This window comes from Hippocampus comes, unplaced genomic scaffold (genome assembly GCF_001891065.2).
Source record: "Hippocampus comes isolate QL1 unplaced genomic scaffold, H_comes_QL1_v1.1 scaffold275, whole genome shotgun sequence".
Lineage (NCBI taxonomy): Eukaryota > Metazoa > Chordata > Actinopteri > Syngnathiformes > Syngnathidae > Hippocampus > Hippocampus comes.
This window is the reverse complement of record NW_017804971.1, coordinates 802328-822760: the sequence shown is the minus strand read 5'-3', so window position 1 is coordinate 822760 and position 20433 is coordinate 802328. Positions and strand designations below refer to the sequence as shown.

Here is a 20433-nt window from a genome sequence, read left to right as displayed (position 1 = left end):
CACACACACACATATGCACACAATAACACACACCACCACACACTTGGATTCCACATGCCCTCTCGTGACCCCAATAAAAGAGACCATCACATCAGTGAGAGCCTGGGGGAAGGATTTTACTGTTGCACGCTTTACAAGGCGTAACTCATAAAATCTTCCCTCCTCTTGAGAGCCTTTTTCCTTCCCTTGTGTGAGAGCGAGTGAGTAAATAAGCGGTGTACACAGTCCATGAGGCCACAGAGTGTCAGTTCCTTCACATAGTAGGATAAATCGTCCTTTACTTTCCTCGTTGAAAATCATCGAAAGAGAGGGGGCGAACATGGATGCAGATTATAAAGCTCCACTCACCAGCCACAAAATTCAGGACACCTGCATAATCAAATGAAATCCAATACAAGCGCTGCATCGGAAACGCTGCCTTTAGTCAGATAACGAGAAATGCATGCACAGTAATGTATCCCATCAGGCATTTTTGTTTGATCAAATCAGACATATTGTGCAATTGTCCATAAATTAAAACAGTTCCCACATGTCTTTACACACTTTTGTCAAGGGGAAGTCACCCCCTCCCATCCCCAACTTTCTTTAGCATAATATGTTCTATGCAGCCCCACTCGTCTAAACAAGACATTCTGATTCATATTGCACATGTGGAAAATGAGTGTAGCAGCAAAATCCACCCTGTTTTCGTCCATCTCACGGAGCGGCCATTTTGCTTGTTGCTCTCGACTGAAAATCACGAATGCTCATAGCTCAGATAACGACCAGTGACTGACTGGTCATAGAAACACAAATTCAGCAAGCGTATGTAAACCAGCAGATTTGTCTTCTTCTGAGTCTTTTCACCGAAATAAAATCGAGTGCACGCACACCATTAGGAATCCATAGCATCTACCATGTATCTCATAACAATCAATCTAAGTGGTGACAAAAGGACTAAATGGTCCTGAGAGTTTTACCATGTTCAAACCAGAGTGAGGCAAAGTTGTGCTTGCTTGTGTGTGTGGTTTTTTTTTTTAAACCTACATGCAGTATCCTCAAAGGATCCTTGGCCTACTTCCATAGGGTTATGGATCAATACAGCATGTCCATGCGCCACAGCCAATTTCATGCAGACATGCTTTGTTGATGAGAGAGCACAAAGCTAATGGATTCTTTGTTGTGGTTAGTGAAAAAAGACGAGCTGGGGAGACAACATAAATATCTCCTCACACATCCCTTCATCCCTCGTTCAAAATGGACATCCCCTCCGTCCTTCCCATGTGTCATCGCTCTTTCACGGCACTCTGAACTAATGGCTCTCCCAGTTATCTACTTGATAGTTTCACCTTTCATCTCTTGTTGCACATGCTGTAAGGGCATTACACAAATTAACTTTACTTTCAAGGACATTTGAAAGACGTGCTTTATGGAACGGGTCAATCCCGTCTGAAGACGTGTTTGATCGCCTGGCTCAAATTTAAGGGGGAACCTCTGAGTTTTTCATTTGGATTTGCAATATATCTTGAATGAACGAACTTTTCTGTCATACCTCGGACATTTTATATAAATGTGTGTATGTGTGTATCTATATCTTTCAGTCATTATGGTTTCACGTGTATTAACAACAGGAAAAATGATGATCAAAGCATACCTGGATATGTTTTTTTTAATGAGAAAAAAAACTAACAACACAAATATAAGGATGTCTGTGCGTATGTAAACGTATGTGTGCAATGTTGCGCGTGTGTCAATAAAATGATCCACCTCTGTCAGCGCTGAGTACATGAATATTTCATCTACAAGCTGGAATACAGCACTCTCATAACAGACTCATTCATTCATTTAAAGGCATGAGCGCGCGTGCGCACACACACACACACACACACACACACACACACACACACACACACACACAGAAAATGAACACACAAACGCACTCACTCACACATGCGCACGCACGCGCACAATTGGCTGCCTGAGAGGGATCACCACTGCTATTAAAAATTGATTAGCTGTCATCGTATCATCTTTCCCCCCAAGGTCAAATCTCAAGCCGCGTGTGCATGCAAAATGTGGAGTGCATAGATGAGATGAGATCAAAAAATACATTTGCTTCTGTCCTCGAGTTATTGAAATCACTGAGAAATTGAGATGAGCATGGATGAAAGGATGACCGGGAGAGAGCTTGAGGATAAGCAAAGTTTAACCCTTTAGCTTTTTGTTCCCTCCAGCTTTAATTCCCCATCACTGACTTTTACATTTGTATTGCCCTGCACCTGCTTGTTCTTGTTGTTTATGAGTATCAAGATTTGATACTCATAGATTTGAGATTTGAACCCTGATAACTGTGAGGTTTGCCACCGCAAACCAAAACCACAATAACAAACATAAATGGTAAGACTCTTTTGGACATGTTATCCAAAATTACATGTATTTTTGTCCCTGTTGATTAACACTTACTTTTGGGGTATTTTATCTCATATCAAATTCATCAATGTATAAAAAACAAGAAAAAGTAGAATGGATCAAATTTTTCCCCAAATTTTTTGACCATCATCGTCATGCCAGTCCATCACTTTGCTAAGTGTTCATTTTGTATTACTTAATTTCCTCACCTGAAACACGGTCGCCCTTGTGCTCCTCAATGAGAGGCTCCCAGCTGTTTGATTTAATTACGGTGAAGTGAGGAGGCACTGACGACCGATAGGACAGCATGGAGCGTAACAATACCACAAGGGAAGGTGAGATACACGGCGCCACTCAGGGAACGTCCTCCAGAGGGATTTGGATTAATTTGACATCTTTGGACAGAAGCAGGCATCGGCGGCTTGTAACACACATGCGTGTGCGCACAACCACACACATGACCAGCGCAGGCTGATTTCCCCCGGCTTTAAGGGTGACGTCTCAATCTGTTTTCTGTCATATTAACACCGGGCCTGCAAACTAAGCGTGTAGTGCAGAATGTACCTCGTGGCCTTCCACTGGGAGATTTGCTGCTCATCGGATATGTTTTATTGTATAATGTCATCCTACGAAAAGTGGCACTGCAAGGTGCAGGGTCGCATGTGTGCAAATGCCATTGCAGCAGGGGGAGCCGACCCCCCACTGCTCATGACATTTTTCCTGGAGAAATGTCACCCCGGTCATTTTCATCCCCACATTTGTGCGAGTGCATGTGTGTATTTGATTAGCTCTCGGCAAGATCTGATTGATTTTGTAGAACCCAAGCTTGTTATGTTGGGAAATAGCATGATATGGGGCTGGGTGAACTTCACAACAATTTCCAATCAACATCACGGCAGTGAGGTCTGCTGATACAGGAAATTGCAGAATAACCACAAGCGAGCAGAAATTGAGTCGAAATCAGGGTGTGAATTAGAGCATGTTTTGATCAAAGTCAGGGTAGATTGAGCACAACAGCCTTGAAAACAAATGTGGCCTAGCAACACTGAGATGCAACTGAACAGTGGTGCTGTGTATGCGGTTGTGCAATCCGTTTTCATGAGTTGTTGACCAATTGCAACTAGTTTTCCTCGCCTCTCAAACAAATTCAGCAGGGTTAGGCTCAAACGCAAACACAATTCTAATGTGGAAAAGTGCGATAGAAAATAGATGGATGCATGGACGGATTATTGTGAAGACTAGAAAGAAGCAACAAGAAGAGCCGGTTTTGGATCAATTAAGAGACTATGAGACTCCGTGTGTGTGTGTGTGTGTGTGGGGGAGGGGGGTCTTCCTGATAGCTGAGGAGACATCTGTCACTTCCATATGGAGATAAAATCAGATGGGAACTCAAAAGCGAACCTTAATTGATTCCACAAAAAAAATTATGTCTTCATTTGACAGTGAAAATGTCATTTTAAAGCCTAATTTTGCTTTGAGGCAGCAGGGTGACTGAACTCAAAATAACCCCCACAGACGCTGTGATCTGCAGGAGTGTCTTTGATTGATGATGACTTTTTGCTTGTTAATGCTAAGACACATTACACACTGCAACTGGTCTCTTTCTTGCCGCGTCACATGACAGTTGGATTTTGGCCTGTTTGACTGCCATTTCTCCACTCTCCTCCTGTTTTGCAGAAATGGAGGATTAGGAAGTCAGACTTGTTTGTTTCCGTTTTTGTTTTAGGATGGAAATGTGTGGGTTCTACGTTTAGGCCGCCCTCTTTACGTCTATATCACAGTAGTTGGTGTCCGTGCCACGTCTGTTTGGTTTGCTCAAACATATTTATTTTGTCATTCCGAAACACACACGTGGATGAACACTCAGTGAGCCCAAAACGGTGGAGGGGGGAGGAGCACCAAAAGCTCATTACATGGACAATCGATATTGCACACACTTCAGTAGCATGAACGCCTCCAACCACAGCCACAGCACGTATACACACACACACACACACACACACACACACACACACACACACACACACACATTTCATCAAGTATTGGCTAGCGTGACAGATGACTTTTGCCACCTTGAGATGTGTTACCATGGTAACCATTAGGCATATTTTGGGGAAAAAACAGCAGAGGTGATACAGAAGAAAAGTATCCAGATTAACTTCACGATTGTGATAAATTTGGTACTGACGTGCACTCATTCTGATTTATAGAACTACTAGACATCAAACTTCAGACATAAAAAAGTACAAAAAAGAAAACTCATTTTCAAATAATTCTTCAAATTTAAAAAAAATGAGTACTTATGATTATTTTTAGTGAATGAGAATGATCAAGAAATAACTTACCTTTCCTAGACCAGGTGTGTCTTTGATCTTATTGGCTGCACGGAGAAGGCAGGGCGGAGCCGGGGGTGGGGCTGACAGAAGGGCGGAGCTGAAATTGGTGGGGAACAATTGACTGTCGCATGTCGGCGCCGATGTAGTCACGGGCAGCGGCACTGTCGCGGCAGCCTTCAACTTCCGCTTCTTGGATGTCAGATTCAGTTTTTGTGCAGCTCTGACATGGAAACAACAGACGAAAGGCAGCGGATATGAATGATATCGAGTCGTTCAAACCATAATTTATGTTTTCTGTGGATGAAGATCTGCTCGCGATCAGAGACCTACAATTGTATCCTTCAAGTTGGAGAGAAATGCTAATTGTAGACTGGAGCTGCACGTACACGCACACGCCAAGCACACACACGCGCGCACACACGCCGTTGTTGACATAAGTAGTAACATCTGGATGGGGAGTGGCTCATTTGCTTTCTTGTTGCTCGATTCCCTGCGGCGTTCTGCTCAAAGGGAGCCACGAAAATTGATATTTATATTTCTGCTGCATCTATGCCCGAATCAGGCGCTCTCCTTTGTTCTCTCTTTTTAACTTCCACTTCTCAATCCCTCCTTCTTCCCCTCTGTCATTTTTAGCTTCTAGACTATTCCTCCCCAACAGAGCACAATCAGGAATGATCATAAAAGGTGGGATTTTATTGCAAAGGCAGCACAGTGGTACAGTGGTTCGCATATTGGCAACACAATTCTAAGGTTCTGAATTGGACTCTCAGCTTGCGAATGTGATTGTGCATGGTTGTCTGACTGTGTTTTGTGCCCTGCAATTGGCTGGCAAATTGTCTGGCGTGTACCCCGCCTGGCGCCAAAAGTCAGCCTGAATAGAATAGAATAATGCCAGCTCACCTGCAGCGCTAAGAATCGTGAGAGAAAATTGATGGATTGACTTTTACAGTCATATCATGTATTTGTTTCTTGTACAGCTTCACAAATGACCACTCAGATATTTACATTAGGTTTGCACAATGTGAGAAAAACTTGATATGCGATATGGGTTGTGAATATTGCGATACTGATATTGCAATATTTAACATATACTGAATCATAGGCGCTCATTTTGTGTTCGTGATACCCCGAAATACTGTTCTGTTGGAATGGCGACGCACAACTGAGGTTGCATCTGATTGGTCAAAGTCAGATAAAAGCTTACAATTCCATACTGTTGTACATCTTTGCACTAGAGTCTAGTGGTTCTTAACCTTGTTAGAGGTACCAAACCCAACCAGTTCATGTGCACATTCACCGAACCATTCATTTGTGAAAAATAAAAATATAATTTTTTTTTTACAAATTCAAGACATAAAAAAACACATTTATTAAAAATAGAAAAAAAAACATCAATACAATTTCAAGTTTTTTTTAAATTGTGCACACAATGAAACAGCCAGTGATGGCCAAGCAGGCATGTCACAACGAATTGACATGTTGAGTCGAGTGTTTCTTAACCTCCATGGCAGAGGCTCCGTCGAACCCCTGAGACCGATTCACCGAACCCCTCGGGTTCGATCGAACCCGGGTTAAAAACCACTGCACTAGATATATTGCATATATATATATATATATATATATATATTGTGCAATTAATTTCATGATTTTTATATTTACTTATGCAGCGAATTAACTGAATTCAATTAAACTTTTCAAGCACAGCCTCGGAGGAAGAATGAGACTTAATCGAAAAATGAAAAAGTAATTTATGAATTAGTGGGGATTAATTGACAAAAAAAGCCGAATATTAACATTATTATGGAGTAAATGAGCTCTGAGGGTGTCTGAATCCTGCGGTTTGTCATTCTTCAGATATTAACGTGAGGGTAGAGCGAGAGAGAGGACCTCGTGCCCTCGCGCACACTCGGTCAAAGAGCTATATCTCACACCATTGGCTTTCAATTAAGTGCGGCGGGTTACTGGGATGAGCGCAAGGTAGAGAGGAGGTGGGCAGGTGGATATAGTGTGGCAATAATGGTGAGACGGTACTAGAGGAGCAATGGAATGAGCAATGTGGAATGGGAATTGAATCTTGGTCATTTCAAGCGTTATTTTCTTCAACACCCTTCAGAAAGTGCATCGTTTTGGACACAGAGTCAACCTTCTGTTCGAACAGTATGCAAGCAAAATTCACACAATGAAATATAGTATAGAATACATCAATGCATTAGCTAAGGCGATTGTGGGGGGGCTGGAGATATGCAGGGGCAAGTGGGCGCAAACTGGCATTCTGTTTCCTCCCACGGGGCTCAACAACCACAGGATTATGAGCCAGCCAATCAGCGAGGTGCACTTTACGTCTCAGAGGCGTCATTGCAGCATTTGACCAATCAACAGTGCTCAACGGGCATGCTGTGCTTCCTCATTTTTTTCAAAGCCCGGAAAATTCACATTTTTTTTTCTTATTTATTTAATCATGTGTCGTGGCACTCTCGCCTGACTTGTGCGCGGGCAGTGTGGGATCGGTTCCCACTCAGTGAAGGTGTGTATGTGGGTGTGAATGGTTGTTTGTATCGATATTTGCCCTGCGACTGACTGGGTGTAATATGCCATCCGCCCAAAGTCAGTCGGGATAGGCTCCAGCAACTCTCCGCAACCCTGTTCAGGATAAACGGTTTTGGAAATGGATAGATGGTTTTTACATTGATGCTTTAACGCATGAAAAAGAACCATCTTATTCTGACTTCATTTAGTCTATAAAAACAGAACTAGTTTGTTCTGCTGCACTTTTTTTATGCTAGAATATTTAGAGACGTAGCTTCTTCTCATAGCAAGGTATTTTCTTTTTTTACATTTTGGAATCGATAAAGATCAGCTGGTTTTCACATGAAATCCAACAAAACAGCATTCTATTGTGTTTGTTTGGGGCGGGGGGGTTACATTTAATTAGTAGAGGTTTACAACAAAGAGTAGAAAAGAATTGTGTCGTTCAAAAAAAAAGCAATACGGTCACTTTGTCGCGAATCATCTTATATCGACGCGCATCGTATCGTTAAACCCCCACAGCCTGTCCAGACCGACCTGTGGCAATGGACATTAATGTGGACACATTTAATAATATTGGGCCCAGGTTCAAATACACCATGAGCCTTTGCGAATTTTTTCACTGGCATAAAATGTACAGTTTTACACAGTATATTGGTGCGAAGTTGAATGTTACAGGAACTCTGCTGCACTATGACGGGCATGCAGCCACAGTACTTTTGAATCCCTTTTATGTCAAGGCATCACTCTACTATAATCCCCTGATCAAATCCATCAGTTTGACAAATAGTCATAAAATATGCTGTGAGCGTGCGTGTGGGTGTGTTTTCTGTCTAGTGTACACACACAGCACATCTAATTGGCAGCGTTTAATGACAAGTGGCCTGGGATTTGGCTGAGTGGATCTATTCCAATCTAACTCTAAAATGAAGGGCACTTGTTTTCCATCTATCGACTGCCTCGCCCCATCCATCAGCACCTCCTCCGTCAGCTCGCCTCCATCCTTTTCATATATAACCCTCCTTCCTCCATTCCCTTTGTTCATTCCTCCACGCGTCTCCATCCTTGACTTCTCGTTTCAGTCCCTCTCACGTCGCAATCAACGAGCAGATCTGCCCCCTGCATTTTAATCCTCTTTCCCCAATTATTCTTTATCGTCTAGCGGCTGCTCTCGTCTCTCTTCCCCTCAGTGACTCTTGCACCTTCGGTGCAACCAGTCTGCAAAAATATTAAAACGTCACGCTCAAGTTGAATTTGCAAGTTAAAATTCACTTGCTGCATCCCTAAAATAAAGAATGGTTTAGGTTAATGTTACAAATTCCTTCATGTTAGGCAGTCGATACATGGTTAGGGTTAGATAACAAATATGCGACAAATGTTCGATTTTCTTTCTTTTTTTTTCTTTTTTTTTTTTAAATCAAAAATTGCAAATGGAAATAGTTTTGAGGAATATTGTTGGCCAGCCAGACTGACTTACCATTAGAGACATGCATGGGAGGCATAATATGCAGGTCAGGTACATACCACTGTAAACTACAACATTTACATGGCAATAATAATAATAATAATAATAATAATAATAACACATTAAAACGTGTATGAAATTGACAATCAAAAGAGAGCTTTCTTATCGGCGAAAAGGTAGATTTTTTTTTTTGACCTGGCTCTTGCATTGAGTCTTATTATAATGAGCAGTTGATCAAAGATGATGACGTTGAGGAACTAAAAGCCATTTCTTCGATTTTCTGTCTTCAACAGTGTGTGTCAATCTCAGCTAAATTCACTACCAAGTGTCATTTAGTTATTAAAGAGGCATGACAGTAAGAAGAGAACGCCTCCGCCTCACTATTAGCCCTTCTCCTTCCAAAAAAACAACACCTTTCCAATTCTCCAAGTCACTTGGGACCAATTCATTTACCCTAGTCCCTCCGGCGGCGCATGCATACTGACCACACAAATCCCAAAAGAAGCAATCGCCAGAGCATGCAGTAAAAAATTCCTGCACTGACAGAAACTCCCTTCCCCCAGTAGGAACACACACACACACACACACACACACACACACACACACACACACACACACACACACACACACACACACACACGCAGATGCGCGCGCACATGCACACACACACCTAGCAAGTACAGCACGTCTCCATCTTTTTAACCAACGTCCCCAGAGGGCCACTGCAACAAGGGGGGGCTGACGACAGAGCACCACCGCGGTGTGAGACTGACATACTGTATTCATGGAGCCATTCGCAGTAATGAAAGATATTAGTCACACATGCATTAATGGCGGCATTGAGGATGGAGAAGGTCAGTGTGAAGTCAGAAGAGAAAAGAACCAAGGAATGAAAAAGAGAGAAATGAATCAGGGCTGGACAATGGCATCGAGCAAGGAAATGGACATAGGGATTTGGCGCGCGCGTGCGTGTGTGTGTGTGTCCACGCGCGGGCATGTGCGTGTGTCTAATCGGGGTGTCTGCATGCGGTCCACGTCTAAGGGTGAAGAGCGCAGCAACCCTGGGATTTAGCAGCCCTGCATGGCTGCATCTACCATAAACACGTGTAGAAAAACAGCAAAAAGGACTGCGTAAACAGTTTTGTGTTCACAATTACCCATGTGACACTCTCTCTCTCTCTCTCTCTCTCTCTCTCTCTCTACCTCTCGCTCGCTGTCTCTGTTTTTTTTTTTTAATTCCGAGAAAAATGGACACCTAACTTTATAATAACAATGAGACTGTTTCACCAATCACATGAATGACAAGTTGGTCCTCACTGGGCCAGTGTGGTGGGTGACTCTTGAGGACATCAGGAAAACGTTTTACAACTGACATCAGCTCGCAAAACACGTCTGGAGGTTTCTGCAAACATGAATACATTTAATAATCTGCATCTCCGGGCAAAAGTAAACACACACACACACACACACACACACACACACACACACACACACACACACACACACGCGCACAGGTGTCTGATGTGTGAAGCAAATGGTGTGTTCCTGTGAAGGTCACATACGGAACAAAGGAACCACTTTGTCCCTTTTGACATCTTAAAAAGAAACCGTCACAAACTACACCATCCAATTATTCGACAACAAAGAGAAAGCCAAATACACCACAACACGCTTAACCCCTGCAGCATGAAAACTAACTACAGTATATGTTGTTTCAGTGTAGACGTTAATGCTTGTAAGGGAGCCCAAAGACAGCAGGTTGTGCGTGCTTGGAATGTCAGCCAGATGTGGGTCTGACCTTACGTGCCTGGTTGCTTCCCAGTTCAAAGGTGACAGAAGGAAAACGAAAAAGACAGCATGATTACGTGTTTGTCTGAGTTCTGCTTGAATTTACAAGCTGATCGTGACACTTTGAGGGTTAAGAAAGTAACAGCGGAGGAGCACTTCAGTAAACACAAGAGTGACCTTTCACTGTATTTATGGAAGTACGAGAGTACTATTGCGGTGTTGTTTGCTCGGTGTGAATTTCAACAGTGGCTCGGCTGCTTTGATGACATCCTCACAGCCTTCGGTACCATTTATTATTTAGTGTTCATTTTAAGCTTCCCTTACTTATCATCAATAATTTATCCTCAACAGTTTTATTGGCCGTATGTCCCGTTGAGTATCTTCAGATTTGATGACAACTGAAAATTCATAAATCACACTTATATGCAAACACACAAATAATTTCATTCTGGAAAAAAAAACATGTTTTGTTTTTTTGTTTTTGTTTTTTTTGTGATGTCTCCACAGAGGCGACCCAGTGATCAAGTGATTTTTACATCTGCCTTGCAGCAGAGAGGCTCTGGGTTCGAATCTTGGCTCTCCTGTGAATGTCTTTCTTCCTCATTCCAAAAAACATGCATGTTGTTTGATTCAGAGAAGACAAAATGCGAACATGAGTATGAGTGGTCGCCCGGTCATTGGCTGGTGACCAGTCCAGGGTTTGCCACGTCTGTCACTCAGTCAGCTGAGCGAGGCTCCAGCTCACCTGTGTGGAGTAGCCAAAAACTCAAGTACGAATACCGGTACTTTAGAATATGACTCAATTACAAGTAGAAACTTGTCCCTCAAAAAAATCACTTGAGTGAAGAATTATTCAGTTGGAAAAAATGCCACATGCTGCACAGAGTGCATCTTACCTGGCAAAAAAGGAGGCCGCAGACAAACCGGTGCTGTGTGACGTGGTGGTGGTCGCCGCAGTATGTGAGGGTGAGTTTGTGTGTGGTGTTGAGTTGGTGTGTGAAGGGGAGTGTGTGTTGTAGCGGTTCAGGGCAGCCTCGGTCAAGCCTTCCCTGGACGCCTCAGACACCATCTGGGAGATCTAATTTAGAGACAACAGAGAAATTAAGGATGAGGAAAGTTCATTTCGATCACAACCACTGTAAGAGAATTATGTTTTGATGCTTGAAAATTAATTGAACAAAACACCAACAACTAAGATTTAAAGACTTCATACTAGGTTAATAAAAAAAACTTGTGACAGCAGGAGTCAATGTTCTGACAGATCGACCCAGACTTCCTTAACTAATCACTTTAGCAAATATTTAATGAAATGTTGAAGGCTCATTTGCTCCCCTGAACGCTTTTTCCGCTTTTATGTATATGTTGGTAGTCACTACGCTGTTTCCAAGGCAACTTGAGTGATTGTTTTTTTTTTGCTTTGACTTGTGAATACATGTGAATGTTTAGACATAGACATACTGTTTACCTTAATGCTAACAAACAATGCGAAACCCCATAGACGTTGGCGATGTTATAATCCTTTAAGCAAAAGATATTTGAACACAAATGATGGAGCAACACATGTAGACAGACTAACAGCACTCACAGACACATTGTTTTTATCCTTTGTGAAAAATGACTAATATTACTGCATCTTACTAAGTCAGTTGTGTAATTAATCTCTGTGTGTATTATATGGCTCCCAGGTAGTCAAGGCGCGCTCGCTAAAAAAATTGAAGTTAAAATAAATGTGGTAAAAACTGTTATCACTGTGACAGTATCATAGGGTGATATTTTTTCTGATTAAAAACCATTTTTGTTTTAGTTTTTTTTTTTTTTGTGAGTTTGAAATGGATTACTGGCAATTCCATTCATTTCGATGGGAAAGAGAAACTGTGAAATTAAAATCTTATCTCAGGACACCACTGTATTCCAAACAGCACAATGAAGATTGTTTTCTATTGACAAATGATTTTTTTCAGTTATGTCTTAAAATGTATTCAAATCAGTCGCTGCAAGATCTCAAATGATTGCTGCCACAAGGCTGATATAAAGTGCACGCACGCGCGCGCGCGTGTGTGTGTGTGTGTGTGTGTGTGTGTGTGTGTGTGTGTGTGTGTGTGTGTGTGTGTGCGCGCGCGCGCGCATGCATATTTATTGCAAAAAGGTTCACAGGGTCCAAGCATGCAGCTCGCTTGTCTTGATAAATCACCTCTCATAAATGAGATGCCTCTATAGTTTATACCACACTCCTCTCTGCATTGATGCCCATTTCCAGTCGCTCGCTGAGCTTTCCAGTACTGCATTATTAAAGCAGTGGTGACCACTTATTAGAAAACGGGCGGAAGGCCAGCCAGCAAAAGTCCATTCATCTTGTCAAATGAGAAGAAGGGAATTTACAGGAGTGTGCTAACAATGTATTGATCGTCATTTGTAAATGTACGATATTGCACAGATTGGGTACCTGTGCGGAGTGAATGTCCTCTGCACTCCAATCAAGTATAAGAGTAGCAAAAATGTTAAGTGAACATAACATCCATCTATCCATCCATCAAACCCTGCACCTCTGCACTGTGAGGTTGACGTGCCACCATAAACATAACAAGAAACATATAATTGGCTGTAGATGGCCAAGGGGTTTCAAACTGTGCATCCATTCGAGTGTTTATGATACTGTCTGCCATACATGTAAAGATGTTCAACGTTAACTCGCCACAGCATTTTGACCACTTCCACAATCTAATGAGAACCAGCAAAGAGTAGGATGCAGTACAGTGTACACCACTGCAAACTGCGATCACAACAATAAATCTTTGAACTGCAGCGATCCTTTAAAATGGCCCAATACAGTTGGATATCATGTTACATTATTTCAGATGGACATTGTGCAGATGTACCAAACGTGAGCCCCCACTGGATTTGATGTATGTGACAACGTAAGGAACATTTGAGGTTCAATAGAGAAAAAAAAAGCATGCTTATTCTGTCAACCTTCCTCCTATACTGTTCTGTTCTTCTCTTGGTTAAAAAAAAAAAAAAAAAAAAAAACAGGGTAAAACTGCACTCGTTCGTCTTCGTGATGAGCCAACCTCCATTTCCTAAACATTCACCTTTCTCATCTGTCTCTCTTAAATATATTTTTACTCTCCCACTTGTTTCCAAAAGCAGGCCATGCTGTCAAAACCAAAAAATCCGGACTGAGATTTAGCATGAAGAGTAATGCATCTGCATTTGAGTGGTATTGTCTGCGATTATCAGGGGAGATGGGAGATTTTTTTATAGAGCACCGGGGCACCCCGACGTCTCTTCCATTTACAGAGAAAGTTGCAGTGCGCAATCACACATCGTGGCTCAACTAGACATGCTGAGGAGTATGCAAAATACCCGGGAGATGCGAAAGAGAGGCTTGGGTCGCCAATCTTAAAACACGTCAACTGAGGCGACAAGATGTTTTCATGGAAGCAAGCAAAAAACACGATGCGGCAGTCGAAGCGAACTATGTAGTGAGATGATTGCAGGGGCGGCCGGGAAAGCCATTCAAAGAACGGCTAGTTTATTAAAAAGGTAATGTTACAGGCTGCGAGTTTAGTCTCTCTGAAAAGGAAGGGTCACTTTAGCAAACTTTGAGCCAACACAAAGACAGAACTGACCTGTCAGGGAACATATCAACAGTGTGAGAAAGCCAAAGATTCTCGTGCAGCATTGCTCGCACTTGATGGGAGCAAAGACATCACTGACACCGCACAGCTCGCAATGTATGTCCGTGGTGTTGATGATCATTTTAAGTCATGGTGGAGGTTGTTTTGTTTTTTTCTGTCATAGGGGTTTGTTTGTTTGAGTTTGAGTTTGGGGTTTTTCCAGTCCTTTATTTACGTTATGTATTTCATTTTTCCAGTGTGCCCCTGTAAGTGTTTTTGTTAATATATTTGGTTCAGTACACCCTGCTTCTCCTGCCTCCCTGCTCTTTTGGTCCCCTACCATCACGTACCATGACAGGTGTAGAGCAGGCCATTGATCTACACTGCATGATCCATCAGCGGGCCCTTTGCAGCAACAAGTTTGATCTTGCCTGTCTGTCATCATGAAATGTATTGACCATTTCATCATATAGATCCAGGGGCTTAAAGCACTGGCGGTTCCACTTCCTTTTGGAGGAAACAGAGTCAGCATATAACGACGTGCTTTACTTCAGTGAGGTAAATTGGCTCAGGGGAAACATCTTGAGGGTTTTTTTTTTTTGAGTTGATAGGAGAAAAGTGAAGGCCTTCATGGAGAACAGCAGAATGACTGTTGCTGTGCTAAATGATACCAAATAGCTACTTTTGAGTTTTTATGACTGACATCAGACAGTAACTGAATGTACTGAATAAAAAGTTGCAAGGCCAATGCAACTTGTCACACTGTCAGAACAAAAGTACAAGACCGAACTTACTGATAACCATCTTCTAACCTTTTGATGATAGAAAAGTTTGGAGCGGTTGCACTTTTTCTGGAATACGTGATGCGGCCCAGCCTCACCCAGATTCCAACTCCAGCGGCCTCCAGGTAAGTTTTGTTTGAGACCCTTGCTTTTATTGTATGGCAACGTGTGTACAAGGACTGCACAGAATTCTGAACAGTGAAGTTAACAGTGATGGGCGCGCCGACATTAATGACTGGAGTCCTGACTGCTCCGCCAGTATTGTTGACCACTAAAATTCCTGTCTACAAACACTGTTCAATCAAATTTTACAATCATTTGCCATTATGACATCGTTCCATGTCAACATAATGGTACAATGCTGAGAAAAATATATTTAACACGAACCCAAGGGACTGCATTTTAAAGTCTACGAACAAAATGTCACTTTTCTTGCCTTTATGAACACGTGTCTCCCTCAGCATCTCTCCACATGACTTTGTTGCGAGCTCTTCCCAGATTCCACTTGACAAAGTGCCTTTCCATCATCACCGCTGGCAGCTCCTCCCCCTTTTGCTTCCCGTCTCTCAGGGGTGTGAGACTAAACACGGGTGAGTTATGATCCTGCTCTCCTCTTCTTCTCCTCTACTGCCGAACCGCCATTACTGTCAAAATTTACAGCAGGAACACGGACATTGCGCACCTCCCACCAGACACAAACTCTAACAAAGACATGCACCACGTTGAATGCAGTCTATGTATCAAAACCGAACACTCACACGACCCTTCTTGAGGTACAGTGCCAGAGAGAAAATAATTGAACAAGACGTTTCCCTACTTGAAGGTGGAGAGAGGCTACCCTCTCGCCCATCGAAGTGAACCACAATGCACAGGAACCAAGTCGGGGAGCGATAAGTATTCCCAAACCTGCTCGGTGCCTCTCACCTTGAGCAACTCCAGAAGAGAAGAGTGTGCACCCCACTTCAAGAGGACTGGTACCAGAGCCTAAGCTGTGCGTGGAGGCAAGCCTGACTCTACCGACTTGGAACTTCTGTGCTAGAGTTAGTTTCCGTAGCCAAGGTCCCCCCGCCTTTTGCCACAGGCGAGCTCATAGGGCCCCGACCCATTTGGCCCCTCCCACAGGTGGTGACCCCATGGGAAGGGTGACCCATGTTGCGTTTTCGGGCTGAGCTCCACCCGCATGGGTGCAGGCCAGGCCACCAGGCGCACTGCCAGCGAGCCCCACCTCCAGGCCTGGCTCCAGAGGGGGCCCCTGGTGACCCGCGTCTGGCCAAGGGAGAACGTGTTCCAAATTTCTCAATCATCATCAGGGATCTCTGAGCCATGCTTTTTCTGGTCTCTCACCTAGGACCTGTTTGCCATGGGTGACCCTGCCAGGAGTCTAAAGCCCCAGACAACTTAGCTCCGAGGATCCTTGGGACACGCAAACCCCTCCACCACGGTAAGTGACGGCTCATTTGGGCCACATGACAAAAAAGGACAATTTGATGACAAGAATAAAGTCACAAAATTACAAGAATGAATAAAAATATATTTTTTCATACATTTTGTGTCTGTGAAAGTTGTAATTGACAATCAAGTCAGAATTCTGAGAAGTTAACAGTAAATTAATATTGTACCCCAAAACAGTGCAAGAACTGAGACGCAGTCATCAGTTCATAAGAATATATGTCAATGTTTTGACGTACATGTTTGTAATTTGACAAAATCCAAATAATTTGTTCGTTCATCTAAATAGAAATGTTTTGACTAAATTTCCAACACCCAATGACAATTTGGTAGATGTTGAGAAAAAAAAAGAAGCCGAGGACATTTTGGCATTCACTTAAAAAGTCCAACATAATTCTCAATACATTACAAGTTTACTTGTATTATCCCATCTTTTTTTATAAAGGTATATGGTTTGATAACCAGATGAAATTTTGCATGAACTTTTATAGTTTTTCTCTAATTCTGTTTTGTACTTACTGTCAGTCAACATATATAAAGACCAGCGATGACCAGCCGGCTAAATCTCACCATTTTTTTTTTTTTAAGATAACCCAATCTCATTCAAATCCTGTACTGAATATCAACTGCAGAAGTATGGAATGCAGTGGCGAGATTTAATTAATATGAAGCAGATAGCGTTTGAGCAAGACAAGAAAAATAGGCATACGAAGTAAGGGCAGAAAAAAGGGTGGGTGCATCGATGTGTGTGTGAGAGACAGCGGATGAGTGTAAAACGAGTGTCTTACCAGGGGGTGTGACATAGAATCCCTAGAGTTCTAATTATCGCTGTATGAATTATTACATCTGTAGAACACGTTTGCATTCCCACACACACACACACACACACACACACACACACACACACACACACACACACACCTCAGGATCTCCCCTGGAGTCGCTCACACACACCTTTGGACTGCTCATCACTGCAGGCCTTCTTCCTCCTCTCCCCTTATCTATTCTTATTCCCTCTCTTCCTGTCTCCCCTAAACCATTTCGGTATCTTGTGAAATCTCTCAAATTATATTTATAACAGTCTCCAGTGGTATTGGTGACAAAAAAAAATGTTAGTGTTGATTAGACATGGACTTCAGGTCCAATTATGAATCCTCATATCGTAATGTGTATGTTTATAATACAGCTTTCAGTGTGATTAAACCTACAACCATAAACATATTGTTAATCGAATGCTTGTCTGTTAGTGTTCATCAAAACTGAGTAATCTTTTATAATACTGGACAAAGCTCTTAGTAATGGATCCAATGAAGTGGTCAGTGAGTGCATTTAATATACAGTTAGAGAGAAAAGCATAGAGGGGGGGGGGGGGCGGGGGGAGAACGAAAGGAAAAGACACTGTAAAAATGACAAGCATGTTGTCAGTTGTATCATGAGTGCATACGCCATTAACTAATGAATCCCAAATGCAAAGACATTAAATGTCACTCTTCTTTGCATGCCAAGAGCGGATTATCTCCCCACTATTGACATTGGCTGAAATCATGGGAGCCAATACATGATTGAGCTAATTCCTCCATCCATGTACACAACCGTGTAGTCTCACAATCACGATTATGGACACACACGTGTCAAACTGAAGGCCCCTGGGACCGATCTGGCCCGCAAAGTCATTTTATGTGGCCCGCGAAAGCAAATCAAGCATGTCAACCTCCATGATGCTTGCTAAAATCTGAACCAACATTTCAAATTGTCATATTTAATAAATAATAACTCTGAGATATTGCAAGCGTTTTCTCGTTATGTTATTACAGGGGTGTGGTGACCATCGGAATTTTGGGTAGATTCCTGAATGGCTCGTCCACTTCGGGATGAAATTGTCGCGCATCAAGGCCGGTCGGTACACAAACGGCCCCCTGAGGGAAGTTTTAACTGAAATGTAGCCCGTCACAAAAATGAGTTTGACACCCTTCAGTCTGATCCTTGAGAGGCCCTGTCGAGCCTATAGATGTCTGCCTCCACCACACCTTATTTAAATGATCAGACTTGTTAACATGCTTTTAAAAAGATGATCATGAGCTGATCATTTGAATTAGGAGTGTTGGAGGAGGGACACATCAGAACAATCTGGATAGGAGCTCTTGAGAACTGGACTTGGGCCCAGGCTCCACTCTAATATGCGCCTTGCCAACTACTTGAACAATTAAACGCCTCTTGAGGAAAAAAGAAACAGCTTGTTATGAAAGCAGCATCAGAAACTTAAGAAGGGAATAATTTGTTCCCCATCCAATTTGCAACGCATTAGTAGCTAGGAACCAAAAATAGATGTTTCGAAAGTAATGCGAGTAATAATTCTCTGTCAACCAATCAACAAATATTCGTTTGTACGCCTGCCTGAAATAAAGCATTTGAACAAGTCCTCCTCTCAAATTAAAGGCCTTGTCCTGTCTGAGCTTGAATAAATGAAGGCCATTAGCCATTATTTGAAGAATTAGGGTAACTCTCAAGATAGCCTACCTGGTACGGATAGAGCGTAACTCCTCCATTAGTTCTGTTCAAATGCTGCTGACCTGCTGTGTTGTTACTGCTGTTCGTACTGCTATTCCCTGGACTGTTTACTGCACTCACAGTTTGCTGTTGGGCCAAGGCCGTTTTTGCAGAACCAGGCGACCCGTTCCGTCTTTCCATCCCACCTCCGAGCCCCAGTGAGCTGGGTTTGGAGCCCAGTCTGTGCACTTGTTGGTTCAAGGGTGTACAGGATGCCGTCTGTCCAGCAGAAGGACTCCCGTGACCAGGGGCGGACAGTGCGTGGCTGGGGCTTGGTGTCGGGGTCTGGCTGAGACTCGGGGAAGGTGACGGCGATGAAGGACGTGTGAGGTGTGAAATGGCAGCGGCGGACGACGAGGAAGAGGAAGGGAGCAAAGAGGAGGGCCATTCTCTGGATCCGGAAGCTCCCTGGGATGCGTAGCGCCCAAAGAAGGGAGGAGGCGACGAAGAGGGAGACAAATCCCACTGGTCCAGTGTGAGCACCAAGCGCACTGCTTCCTGTTTGAGCTGCGTGAGGTGAGTGGCGCACACGTCACAGCGACTGTCATGCTCGTTCCATGCCCGCCGGGAACTGTTGGGGAATTGCAGCTTATCATGGAGGAGGAGGGGGAAGGACGGGTCCTAGGGGAGGAACAGGGAAACACAAGATTTTAGGCCGTAGCACAATGAGTTGCAAAAATTCGACTTTATTTACTTTATGACTTTCAGGACACTGCGGCCTCATAGTCATCGCTAATGTAGTGGCTCATTAGCATGACTTAAATGCACTCAGCGTGGGTTCAGTTCCCACTCCGTGACGGTGCGAATGATGCTTTTTTCTACATGCCAGCTGGGATCGCCTCTGCCACTCTAAACAGGATAGGCAGTATGTAAAATACTCACTTGTTGCAGCACACCAGAGACATCCTGTTCAGACGGAACATGTCACTACATCATCAGCGAGGAGTCTCGGCAGTAAGAAATGAATCAAATTGATGAACTCTCCGTTGAAGTCCGATCAATAAGTGACATATTGAGATTCACTTCTGTGAGCATATCGTCAATAGGCAGATAATCTGCACGGATGGCCTTGCATTCCCTCTTGCACACATCCATCAAAGCAACGGCTGATGAAGCGGTAAACCAGGCAGAAAGCAGATCAGACAGTGAGTGACTTGGGCCTGCGGAATGAAGCCACTAGCCAAGCAAGGCAAATAGAATGAAAAAAAAAACATCTTCAAACAATTTGATGATGAATTAGCATTCAGACAAGTAAGATTGACAAGAGGTGATGAAAAACCCCCATTCAGCTACGCTTGTTAACTGACTGTTGTAGGGCACCCATTGGAATATTGTGGTCCCACAAACAATTTGGCCGTCTAACGATTCGGAATTTAGTCTAACGGTCCAAATGTACAAAAACAATCCGGTATGCCAAAGGTCTCCATTGGCGGTGCCCATTCAGTAGATCTCCAGCTACCAGTAGCTCGCGAAGGGAGTTCGTAGCTATCAATCACTCCCCGAGCCAAGATTTTAACTTTTGGACAGTGAGGCAG

At 43.2% G+C, this 20433-nt stretch overlaps 1 protein-coding gene and 1 long non-coding RNA gene across 8 annotated transcripts in view; one reads left to right on the top strand and one right to left on the bottom strand.

Moving 5' to 3' along the window:
* The window catches only part of LOC109528458 (uncharacterized), a 23863-nt gene extending 4790 nt beyond the window's left edge, over positions 1–19073 (top strand). Inside the window, exon 5 of one of the 2 annotated variants that reach the window (XR_002170682.1) lies at positions 18999–19073. This is a non-coding gene — a long non-coding RNA (uncharacterized LOC109528458). Of the gene's footprint in view, positions 1–18165; positions 18861–18998 lie in introns of those variants that run through there. The other variant, XR_002170684.1, reaches the window with a different exon arrangement.
* kif26ba (kinesin family member 26Ba) overlaps positions 1–20433 on the bottom strand; it is a 73289-nt gene that overhangs the window by 27040 nt on the left and 25816 nt on the right. For 5 of the 6 annotated variants that reach the window (XM_019890882.1, XM_019890910.1, XM_019890920.1 and 2 more), the window contains exons 3-5: positions 18869–19519; positions 11400–11581; positions 4734–4944 (exon numbers count right to left, since the gene is read on the bottom strand). In XM_019890882.1, coding sequence (XP_019746441.1) covers positions 4734–4944; positions 11400–11581; positions 18869–19519 — 1044 coding nt within the window. The remainder of the gene's footprint in view (positions 1–4733; positions 4945–11399; positions 11582–18868; positions 19520–20433) is intronic. The other variant, XM_019890929.1, reaches the window with a different exon arrangement.